The sequence below is a fragment of the Pangasianodon hypophthalmus genome, chromosome 7 (genome assembly GCF_027358585.1).
Source record: "Pangasianodon hypophthalmus isolate fPanHyp1 chromosome 7, fPanHyp1.pri, whole genome shotgun sequence".
NCBI lineage: Eukaryota > Metazoa > Chordata > Actinopteri > Siluriformes > Pangasiidae > Pangasianodon > Pangasianodon hypophthalmus.
In genome coordinates this window covers 17,717,265-17,729,925 of record NC_069716.1, presented here as the reverse complement: position 1 = coordinate 17,729,925, position 12,661 = coordinate 17,717,265, and the positions used below count along the sequence as shown (strand labels likewise).

At 39.0% G+C, this 12,661-nt stretch overlaps 1 protein-coding gene across 18 annotated transcripts in view; it reads right to left on the bottom strand.

The window, feature by feature from the left end:
• Positions 1-2,222: 2,222 nt before the first annotated feature.
• sorbs2b (sorbin and SH3 domain containing 2b) overlaps positions 2,223-12,661 on the bottom strand; it is a 50,041-nt gene continuing 39,602 nt past the window's right edge. For 15 of the 18 annotated variants that reach the window (XM_053235343.1, XM_053235349.1, XM_053235342.1 and 12 more), the window contains 7 exons: positions 11,690-11,875; positions 9,112-9,933; positions 8,748-8,933; positions 7,012-7,125; positions 5,765-5,802; positions 5,449-5,555; positions 2,223-5,229 (listed from right to left, as the gene is read on the bottom strand). In XM_053235343.1, the coding sequence (XP_053091318.1) occupies positions 5,168-5,229; positions 5,449-5,555; positions 5,765-5,802; positions 7,012-7,125; positions 8,748-8,933; positions 9,112-9,933; positions 11,690-11,875 (1,515 nt within the window). In that variant the 3' untranslated portion in view covers positions 2,223-5,167. The remainder of the gene's footprint in view (positions 5,230-5,448; positions 5,556-5,764; positions 5,803-7,011; positions 7,126-8,747; positions 8,934-9,111; positions 9,934-11,689; positions 11,876-12,661) is intronic. The other 3 variants (XM_053235356.1, XM_053235357.1, XM_053235359.1) reach the window with 3 other exon arrangements.

Below are 12,661 nucleotides of genomic sequence, written 5' to 3'. Positions count from 1 at the left end.
GTGATGTATCTCAATAAGGGACACACCCTCTTGCAGTGTCCTCCAGAAGCAATAAGTCATGACTTGTATGCCGCAAGATCATCTATTCAGTCTTGGGCTGTTGTTGAGCAAGGGGCATTGTCATGCTGGACCACGTTTGAGCCTCTGGGTTCCAGTGGAAGGAAAGACATTCTACAGGATACAAAGACATTCTAGACAATTGTGTGCTTCCAACTTTGTAGCAACAGTTTGGGGAAGAACCACACATGGGTGTGATGGTCAGGTGTCCACATAGCCATATAGTGTAGCTATCAAAGAACCAGGGTTATGGTTATAATGTAAAGTTCTCTTTGAAACAATCATTTTGGTATCTTGTTATGAGATTTTGTGACCACTGAATTGCCATACAGGCTTGAAAACTGATGCCAACAGTAAGTGAGGCACAGTCCATGATACGAAGAGCTGATAAGCTCAGCAACATGCTAACTTTAGTATCAGTGCAGGATTAAGTTTTAGTAAAACCTTAGCATAGTCCTGCAGAAATTTCATACACAATATGCTTACTGACAAAGCATGGATGTTGCTAACACACTCTGCTAAGGCCAGTGTCAGCAACAGAATCATTTTCAGCAAAAGCATCTAATTATTCAAGTACCTCCAGCACTATAGCTAAATCCCATGGAGTATTCAAAGGTTTAGACACAGATGTCCTCCATCAAACATGCTTTTCTTTCATATTGTTGTAGCAAGCTGGCTAAGGCTACTGTTTGGAGACAGGTGAACTGTAAACAGATGAATGTTCTCTTGTGAGATGACACTGGTACAGGCAGCGTTCTCTGACTGAGTTGTTGGCTCACCCTTATGAACGGTTTAGCTAACCCACAGGTTTTGCTCATCATCAGAGAGCGAGAACAGGTTTTAGACTGAATAGATGACATAGCAGCATGAGATATAAGGCAGAAGGAAGTCGAGCTTCTGCAATGCACACATCTTGTCTGCCCTAATACTTCTGGGCGACAATATAAGGGGGCATGTCCCGTAGTAAGATACCAATATTAATGCTTGAAGAAGAACTATCTCAAACATGGCCAACTGGAGCTCAATAAAATACAATATTCCAAATAATAATAATGCATTTCAACCTGTAGCTTCAATGACAACCAACACCAGATTTAAAAAATAGTCTATATCAGTGAAAAATTACACAAAACGTGTTATGTTTACATTCGAATTGTGGCTTTAAATAAAATTCTGAAACTGTAGTGCTTTGACTTGCACTTGCTTGCCTAATGCGCTATGTGGAACTAACATCCTTGGATATCAAATGTTTAATGTTGGCTTGTAAACATAGGGGGGAAAATTTAAGAAGGATGTTTGATGATCGAGCAGAGAGGAAACTTGGTAAACCAATATTGTGAAAACTATGCGGTTTCATTTTGATTCATGAAAAGTAACTTTAAAAAGCTGGGCTGAGTTAATGTCATTTTTGTTGCTAGCTAAAATAGCCGCTTGTTCTGAGATTGGTGGCGTCCATGCCTAAATATGTGCCTCCCTTCTCTAAAATTGTTCTGGACATGCTGTTGTGTGCATATGCCTTCATTCAGCTGTATTAACTTCAGTGGGTTTAATGCAGCAGTGAGCCTGAGCTAAAGCTCACTTCTCAGCTATCATTATTGAGTGATTAATAGAATGCTGGCGGGATTTGCTTCATATTAAAAAGCCTACAGTAAAAAAGCTCCAAGTGTGGATATAAGCTTTGGCATCCCATCAGGACAACAGATGCCTCTGATTCTTTCTCAGCAAGAGGAAACCCAGGCTGCTCCCCGCAACTCTCTGTTTATGGGGTTGCTATGGTGGTGAGTGGACAACTATAGGAAGGAGTGAGGATATTAATAGCCAGGGCTTAAAGCACCGCTCAACACTACAAGACACTGGTAATGCATGACTGCAGCTCTAACTAAAAAATACATACGTACATAACATTTTAATTTGTTCAATCTGGATAAAGGATTGCACCTGAAATGGTATTGTCTAGAACCATAATTGAGTTATACATTTCTGTCTAGACATTCCCTTATTATCAGCACTGTGTAGTCATAATAAGCTGTAACTGGAAGTTCACAAAACTGCATAGTTCCTGCAGGTCTTCCCTAACTGAAACACCAATAGCTGCAGCTCAGCAGTGCCAGAGTGCTGTTCATATGAGCTTAAACTGTAAGTGAAGAAATCACATTCAGAAAATATTAGATTAGCATCTGTTTATTAAATGTACAGTTCCACAGAGAGAAACAAGAAAGAAATATAAAAATAAACATTGGCCTTGGGTTTAACAGATTGCTTTTAGAGATGATGTCCTGGTGGACGTCTGCATATACTGTACACAGCTGGGAAGACACTGTGATATTAACTACAGTATATACATACACACATATATACTACAGGCCAAAAGTGTGAAAACAAGCTGTGATTTTTTTAAATGAATTCTTAACCAACACAATATCACATTTAGTATACTAAGGTATACTACAAATGCTAATTGCATCTCTCACCAGTCCAAATGCTCAGTGAGAAAAACATGTCAACAATGATTTATAAAGGACTTACAAAGACTTGGAATGTTATACCAGCAACATACATGATGAAAAATCATAAAAGGATATCCGGAGTCATTTAAACTGAATTTAAACCATTTAAAACCATTTAAACTGTAGGATTCACTCAGTTGTACACTATCGCTGCAGGCATTCAGCCAACAGTTTTGATCTAAGTTAATAAACACATTTTTTTTGTGTTATCCCTTAAAAAGAATTGTGTTTTACATTGCTGGTGTTGCTTTCAAACATTTGGCCTGTAGTGTATATTTTTGACATCTCAACACTGTAAAGTGGTACTATCTAATTACACCACTGATTTATTTAATTTACTCAGCATCAGATAATCATAGTATGCAAAAATACTGCACCTTTAATCAGTTGTTAAGTGTTCAGTTAAACAGTATTAATAAGACAAAATTTAAGATGATAGTCCAGATAATTAAATCACATCGATTTGATTCATCTGTTTGGATTTGTATCTTTATGCCACACAGTCTGTCTAAACATAGTGTCAAATAACTGCATGAGATAAACTCTTCTATACATTCCATCTTTTACACAATTAACACTTGGACACAGTTTCCTGGACAGATATAGTTTTGTGTTACATTCTACACTGAATTGCATAAAGGACATTTTGTAGATTTATTCACCAAGTGCACTATACTAGCAACTTTACCTCATTTTGCTAGACCTGCTACTAAACGATGGAAGACTAGGGATCTAGTTTAAATAAGCACACAGTTCTCATGTAACCTAGACACCAACACAAAGCACTGCAGTGGTTATTGGGTAACTTTAATACTAGTTGAGGTCAGAGATAATCAAACTATTGCTCTGTTTAGTGCTAAGTGTCTTCCTGTCCACAGTAGAACAATGTCATTATTATGGCAAAGGTCACTGAACACATTTTGAGACTGTAGAATTATGTAGAATTTGAGAAGAGTCTTGCACTGATTATTATGCTTTACGAATTAATGTGAAATTGGAAGAAGCTGGTAACCCAAACTGTATGACAACACATGTAAGTCTGCAAAAAATATATATAATGCCTCAAATAAAAGTAACACTCCCAATAATGCAGATGCTTTTGGATGATTTCTGTGCTTCAGTTAAAGCGTAAGGTTTGGGGGGCTCCCGAGTGGTGCAACAGAAAAGCATTTGCCTATCGTTGGGAGATCGAGCACTTGAACCCCAACAATGCCACAGCCATCTGTGGCTGGGAGTCAAGAGAGTAAAATTGGCCATGCTTACTGGGTGGGAGAAGTGGCATTACTATCTCTCCTCTGTCAATCAGAGCGACACTACGCAATTGTGGGCATCTGTGAGCTCATGTATGCAGAAGAGGGCAGATAGTGCTTTCCTCCGAGTGTGTTAAGCTGCCCTGTGACGCTGCATGAGTAGCAGTTTGAAAAGATGTGGAGGCTTCACGTGTCTCTGAGGAAGCATGTGTTTGCTCCACCCTCCTCAGCTGGTAGCTGTCATGTGATAGGGGAGATTTAGCTTGTGGGTGGGATTTGGCAAGACCAAACGGGGGGGGATTAATTATTTCCTAAATCAGTCTTAAAGCCTGAACAAAACATATGTTGAAGATTAAAATTAACAAAATATATAGTTAATAATTCTGAAAGAGAATAACACTTCTGTCTAATGAATTAAAATAATAGATTTCTTTTTTAAAAAATACACTTTTCACTCAGATTCATACATATTAAAATGGCCATATTACATACAAGCTATATCATGTTGAATTATAAATAAGAGATTACAGTGTGCATGATCATATGGCATTAAATATTAGTATTAGGCAGTAGACAATATTGTGGTTCAATTAAATTATACCGTTAAAATGCATACACAGCTATGCAGAGCACACAGTTATTCTCCAAAATCAATGTTAATGACTTTTGCACTGTATAAAACATGACACTCTCTGACCTAAAAATACCATAAGCATTTAGAAAATCCTTTAGATATTTATAGGAATGTCTGGAGGGACAAAAATCATAGAAATATGTGCATGTGCCAGAAGTAGTGAAGTATCCTACTCAGCATGACACTGCGATACTGGTCAATCTAGATGTAGATTAGATCAGACTGCAGGTTCAGATTAGCAGGGGCATGTCCTTGTCTCTAAAACATCAGAACATTCCTAATCTATTCTCTAAACCTTCCAATGTACCCCAAAACAAGAAAAAATATATCCCTCTCAATAAATAAAGATAAATAGGGCACTTTGTTAATTCTTTCCTTTGAAACTCATCAACTTTACTAAATGGCAGGCATGCCGATTTTCTTTAATGAAAAATAATGTTAAAAATATAGGCAATCAAAAAAGCCAACTTTTTAAGTCTTTGATGCAATTCTATGTTTATATATGATTGCTTGAGAATTGAGGGATTCCAGTCCTTCAGCTAATGTACAAGGTGTAATAATCCACTCCGAGACCAATGAGACTAGGTTGCACACACTTTTCTCATGCAGTATTGGGCTGATAGTAATATAATGTAGCTGAAAAATAGGTGACGTTCTTCATTTACTCTGTGGATTCATATCAGCAGACATGTACAGAAGAACACAGAGAGAAGCTCAGCTTAGACCCTCTTCACATAGTTTCCAGGGAAGGTTCCAAAAAACTTGCTCCTCCTGGACGTTCCTGAAATCATTCCAAACGATGTGTGGAGTGATTTTGTTGGAAAGAAATAAAGAAAGAGTTTGAAGAGCAGATTCAGATCTTATTTAGACTATATTTTTTTTTACTATTTTTCTATATTATTCTATTTATAGTAAGAGCAGGGTCTCGAGCCAGTAGATATTACTTGGAGAACAGTGCCATCTTGTGGTGAAGTGTGCAGTGTATATACTGTAGACTTACCCACAAACCAGCCATCATCACACTTCTCCATCACATCGACGATGTCTCCTTCTTTCAGTTCCAGCTCATCCTCGTTGCGTGGCATATAATTATACAGGGCCTGAAACCTGGTGGTTTAAATATTCAAACAGTTATAGTCAGTCTGGAACAGGACAATGTCATCTATTTTTCACACTGATCCTTTAGCAATTACAGTGTTAAAGCAGAACACAATCTAACTTTAGGAAAATTAAATACAAAACAAATAAACAAAAACAAATGTACAGATTTACAGTGGCAATCTTTTGGTATTAGTATGAAATAATGAGACACTCACGGTTCTCCACCTCCTTCCAGAGGATCCTGTGCTGGACGCTGAGAAAAAAAAAAACAGGCCTGATATAAACATGCTGCATGTTGCACACACATCACTGAATTATATGCCCAGCTGATAATAAGGTATCCACAGGAGCTTGTAGTAACTCATATAGTAATGCCTGGATTAAATGTGTATATGAACACACAGAATGAAACAATCGTTCCATCACATTTAAAGTAATTTGGAGAGACAGAAGAACAACAGCACTGAAAGTTCATAGACACATGAAATCAAGGTCCACCAGGGGCTAAGGATTGTTTCTAAGCATTGCACCAGACTGTGGTAACATATCCACTGATTTTTCTAGTCAACCCAGTGCACAGTCGTGTTTGAGATCCCAAAAATGAGTACTGTACTCCCCTTGTCGAGCTGGACTTTGGGGGAATGAGCCACTTGTCTAGCTCTGGGGAGAACACCTTGCTTAAGCTGTGTACACAGGAAAAATCATTGGACATTCCTACAAGCAATCCCAGGTAGACTAAGCACTTGTACTCATTGTTCATCTCACTACACAGCAGAAGAGGCCCTTATGCACATTTCGGCTGCAAGGCTAAAAGCTATTTGTAATGCGCAGACACATCCAGGTCACACACTGGCAGACTGCAGCAGCTCGCAGTTTCTGACCAAACAGCCATCCTGATGCTCATGCAACAAAATCTACATAGACACAAACACAACAGGCGCAATAAACACATATTGTTGCTGTCATAATTGCTTATTTGCTCCTGATTAGATATTATTAACCTCACAAAAGAAAAAAAGTACATGCCTAATAGAACTGGTACATCCTTATTTAGCAGATATTGCGAAACTTGCTGAACTGTGCTATTATTGTCACTCTTGGTAAAATGGGTACAAAAAAAGGCATGTGTTCAAATGAACTCAGCTTTTAAATATTATTTATATTACTTTATTCATAGACTCACGGGTACTTTAAATTATAGTGAAACAGATGGGCAATTAATTCTAGATAATAGCTGTCTATCATGCATGAAGGCAAAATTCAGTGTCAGTGCCCAACATTCTTAAAAAATAAATCCATTGTTAATTTGCTGCATAGAAATAACCCAAGTCAATGCATTAGTTTTAGATAACATACTGATATATTAGAATGTATACAGCATGTATATGGTCTGACACGACAAACACTAGCGTAGGTTTAGACACAGCTTTGATCCATTTCCACAAAGTGCACGTTTTCGTACCCTATGAGATGGTGAATAGTTTTGCCCTCTAACAGGTGATCCACAGGACCTCCTAGACATCACAGGGCTACGGGGGGGCTTACCGACAACCACAACATCATGCCTTAACACAGGCTGTAAGAACCAGAGCCAGAAGAGTCTTCCATCAGGGTTGTCACACACACACACACCACCCACACAAAAATAAACAGAGAGAAAAATATGCGGTACATATTGCAGGGGCAATGGTTTGGTTAACTAGAAAACTTTAAGTACAATTGAACCAAGCACTCAAATTTAAATTAGAGAACGAATCTATTTTTGGTATATGGCCATTATGTACATTATGTAATCGTTGTAATTTTGCATGCAGAGACTGTATGAATCTAGAGAATGAAGTACATTTCTTTTCTTTGTTTACACATTACGAGCTGTATTCAGTTATGCACGCATAGTGAGAAATTAGTACTGACATTACACACATCCTTAATTCAGACCTCAGAGATTACTACAGCCATAAGACCTATTCAGCTGTTCAAAAGCTGAACACGCCAAAAACAGAGGCGTGTCTCCAATTCTGAAATTCTGAGCACATTTTTCTTGCGTAATATCGGCTCAAGTGAGAAGCAGCATGAAGTCCTCCTGTGCCACTCTCTGACAGTTTGATGTAACCACAATAAGCCATGCTGAAATTCATGTTTTGGGCTGTAAATACACTCAAAAAACTACACAATGTAATTTGAGGCCAATATTAATTAGATAAATATGACAGTTAAATATTTAATATAAAAATCCCTTTATTTTTATGGATAAATCTATGAACAAAATTATTTCATTATTTTATTAATTTGACCTCTCAAAATGGTGAATTAGAAGTACAATAAAATAGCCTACATCTTGTACATACATTATGATTGGCTACATTAAATTGTGTGCACAAGAAGCTGTCAGTGCATGATATAAACAAATATAATGCAAAATAATAGGATCTGCAGGTTTTTATGTTTTCTATTTTTTTTAAACTGCCAAATAATGAGGGTAGAAGCCACATTTTTTAAATTAATCCAAATGCTCAGTGACTAATGTGACAGGTGCAACTAGGACTATTCATGCAGCAATATATTTCATTTTTAAACTGTCTCTTGCTTTTATATGACATTATATTACATTTATCAGTACCCTTGTGTTTAAAGGTGGTGGTCTAAACATAATTTAAAAAAAAACTCTGTCTCAGACACAGGTCATTTGCATAATCTGAATGGGCCACCCAGAAAATCAACGGAAGCATCTGCGTAATCCCTCTCTGGATGTGAATAACATTCCCAGTGTAAATACTGACATCACTTTTGGATTTAAGTTACCAACTCTGAATAATGCTCTATGTGCCCATCTGTCCATCTCATCATACTCTACAGTCTCTGTGCACTACGGCCAGTTTATTTCCTTGCCAGTGGACACTGTTTTAAGGAGAATGTCTGTAAAGCTTGTAAAGGGACACTGAGGCAGACTGAACCAAGAACGAGACAGATATCCGTTGTAACTATAAACATGCGATGACTAGTGTGGAATTGTTTTGGTGGTACAGAAACACCACACAGTAGCTACATCCAGTAACAATAAATTTACTTCCAATATACAGTATAGGAGTGGATACAGATACAACACTTTAATCAGGGCTTGTTAATGTCTGAGTTACGGACACTATGTGGGTAGAGAAGGTTTTTGAGGAAAGTTACTGTCAAGCATCTCCTCTTTACCTTGACCTTGGGGGATCGGAGCTGTTTGGAGGAAGGAGGAGGGGAGTGAGACACCCCAGGGAGTGGAGGGGTGGAGCGGGGGGTAGGGGAGGAGAACTTGGGAGATGCAGGGGGTGTGGAACTCAAAGGCTTTGAAGAAATAGGGGATGACGGACACATAGGGGGACTTTGTGTAACTTCAGCCTGCTAACAGGAAGAAATGATGAACTTAAATTCAGGGAAAATTGAAGAAGTGAAAAAAATTCAGCATCTAGCAATCACTGAGACGTATATACTTCAAGTAAGTATGGGTTAGTCAAGCATATTTTCTGCTCTTATTAGTACAGACACATTAACCAAATCACACAACCAAACCGAACACTACCTCATGTTCTGACATCTCACTACAAACCAGGTGGACTGGAGTGAAGGTATTTGATGACTGGGAGTCTGAATAAGCCCTGCTGTCATCACTTGGATCCTCCTCTATGAACAGTTTGGGTAGATCATCTGAATCATCTGTCAACTCTTGCCTATGAAACTCTGCTGTCTCCAAAATGGGGCGCTCTGCCTGGCTGGCCTGGATGATGGACACAAGCTCTTCACACACATCCTCCTCAGTTTCTCTGGAGGATAAGGGAAACCCTGAGGATGAGGGCTGCTCCTCAGGTTCATACACAACCAGATAATTTGGGTAGCAAGATCTAGGTGAGTCCAACTTATCAAAGCCACAGCTATCTGAAAAATGTTGCTCTTTCTCAAGCAGACCAGGCTTGAGGCTTGTGTTCACTTCTATCACGCTGCCACACTTGGGGCTGGAGTCAAAAGTGGGGGAGATGGGGGACGGGGTAAAGGACGCTGAGGTGAGGTAGGCCTGAGGTGAGGGACTGGGATCAGGAGACATGTACGATTTCGGAGAGCTGATGGGAACAAAGTGACCCTCTTTGAGTGGTGGGGTGAGGGTGCATGGTGTGAAGGAAGCAGAGGCAGCAGGGGAGTCCAGCCTTTCATAATCTAGCTGAAAATTAGAGGGTAAAGGGGGAGGTGTAGGGGCAGGAGTGCCTGAGGGAGACAGACCGAGTGTGAGGGCGAGCCACTCGCCAGTCACTGCCTGCAGATGAGCTGCCCTCTGGGAGCTGAGGGAGGGTGAGGTGTGCTGGCGAGGAGTGGATGAGGGAGAGCAGGTCATGAGGCGTGCAGATGATGGCTTAGAAAAAACAGAGAGAAAGAGGAAAGTGAAAGCACAGACTGAAAATGTAGCAGGAAGGAAAAGGTAAAGGATTGATGGATGAAACATGAAAGAGCATACCTTTGTTTTCTGAAAACAACATTGATTCAGAGGGGAAAAATGCATGTCAACACATCAGACTGGCCCTCCTGGCCCTATGATGATTACACGGCACTATATGCACATTACATCATTATTAATAAACCATGGTGCCCTTCAGCATTAGTTTAAAGAAGTGCAATAGTTTATAACTTCCTATGAGAAACCTCTCTGGCTAATGTGCTGCCTGCTATTTCAACAGAGAAGAAGTAACCCACAAAAACAACAACAGTGCCTTTGAAAACTCTGCTAATATATAATAGCAGTCCGATTCATAATGGTTTATTACAAAATTAAAAATAAATAAATAAATAAAAATAAAAATTTTGCAGTGTAGAATATGACCACCAGGCATCCCCTTTGCTTTCTGGGTAAACAAATGAATAAAAAACAAACCTCTATTTAACAGTTTATCTAAAAAAAATTCCAGCACAAAATTCCACAAATGTCTACAACTCCCCATGTTCAAAACACCTCCCACAATACAATCACATGCTGCCCAGTGAAGCTCCACGGCACATGATTACTAATGACACCTGTTTGCTCCCTTTAAATAACCCGGACTCTCAGCATTACTTTGCTTAGTCTCATTCCAGCATCATGTCTGTGATGAGGCCAAGTATTTGTTATCTGCCTGTCTTGATTAGTGCCTGCTTTATGCTTACGGATTTGGTCTTGTCTAGTTTATGCCTGTTTGATGATCACCTGACCTGATTAGTGCCTAGCCCTTTAGTTTGTCTGCTACACTGGTTTTCATAAAACCAGAAATCCTGCACTTGTTGTCCGTCTGTCTGCTTCATAATGCTTATGGTCTTATAGTGAAGCATTTCCAGGACATTGCTGAATGGATTGCAGCCCATTTGTTGTTATGTACAATTTGTCAGAACCTCTTTATCCTGTCTATCATTGGAAAGGAACCACTGGTAGACAACCACTGAGATATTATTTGAGTGGTGAATCATTCTCAGCATAGCAATGACACTGGTATGGTTGTGTGTTTGGCACTGGTACAAATGTATATAATTTGCCGCCAAAGCTGAGATGCTGTATACTCTGAATTTGTGAAGACTATGTACCCATGGTTTCACTTCCATCTCTCTGTTTAGAAACAGCTAATTGAAGGACACAGCAGCCCAATCAGTACATACATGCAGAAGTAACACTTGACTTTTGCAGCCCATAATTAGCCTAACAGAATGATTGCACAGGCTGGATAATTTATCTGGGCTAAGCTAGGTCTGTCTTAACATGGGTCATGTGAGCAGAGGGTCAAGTGTCTACTGCTTTGTGCTTCAGATAGCATTACAATTCAAGTGCACTTAATGACAGTTAACACAGAGCTAATGTACAGGGCTGCTGTAATGAAGTATTTGGCACTCAGCCAAACAAGGTCCCATTAATCCAGGGCATAAATATCCTACTGAATCAACTTTTTGACATGTTATTTTTGTCATGATTTATTAGGCATTTGAACTGTGACCATCGCCATTACCGCCTCCTTTGAAAGTTAATATGAGTAAGAGACTATATTGTTTATTTCTGACATCACAGTTCATAGCTTTGAATGTTCCCACACCTTGACCTATATAGCTAGCAAGAGATATAGCCCATATGCGGTGTCCACTCTTATACTTACCCTGCTGTGCATTCGGTCACTGGAGGAACTATGTGCAACTCCTGGTGGCTGGCTAGGACTTTTCACAGGAGATTTCTTGATGATGTCCACGTAAGACACTGGAAAGATGCCCTGTTTGTTTGTGCCAGGGATCTTTCCTGCGAACCAGTTCTGGTCCACTTGGCGCAGCACTATAACACGTTCACCCTGGAAGAGATTGAGGCAATGTTCACTTAAGACTGTATTCAGAGTTGGAGACAATACAATGTAATATAAAAGCATGAGACAATTTTAAAATAAACAAATGAAAAGAAAATCTAACACAATGATAAATAAATGAGAAGATGGCAAGCCTTCAAATTATTCATCATTATTCAGCAGCTTATAATATAGTACTTGGCTAGATTTAGATTATGCACACCTCTTTTTTTTGACAAACTCCACCCCATCTGCAACTCCTAGACAATTTTTGAGACCTGAGGTCTGAATATTGAATTGTATAAGTTCAAATCTCCTCACTACATGCACATAACTTAACTCTGAATACGTCCATAATGAATACAACACGTGTATAGTAACTGCATGTGCATTACATAATATAAAGACTTAGACAGCCGACTGCAGAAAGATGCATAACATACAATGAATGATGTTTCTGACTTAAATATATTACGACGTTCCATCGTTTGTTAAATAACGTAAATATATTTCTGTATTGGCTTTAAAATTACCTGCAACCCCACAACTAATATTTGGTGAATCCTTGTCTGGAGAGAATAACAGCACTAAGCTTCTACCTATAACGTCTAAAAAGGTTGGATAAACCTGTAGAGGGATCTTAGACACTCCACTTTCTGCATCTGGACTGCCCTCTTTAATTGAGACTACAGGTTTCAACAGGCTTAAAATCCACAAACTTAACCTCCTGGCAGAATCAACCAGGTTTTCCATCTGAAATTCATGATATCTCCAATATTTACTAGCTGCAAAACA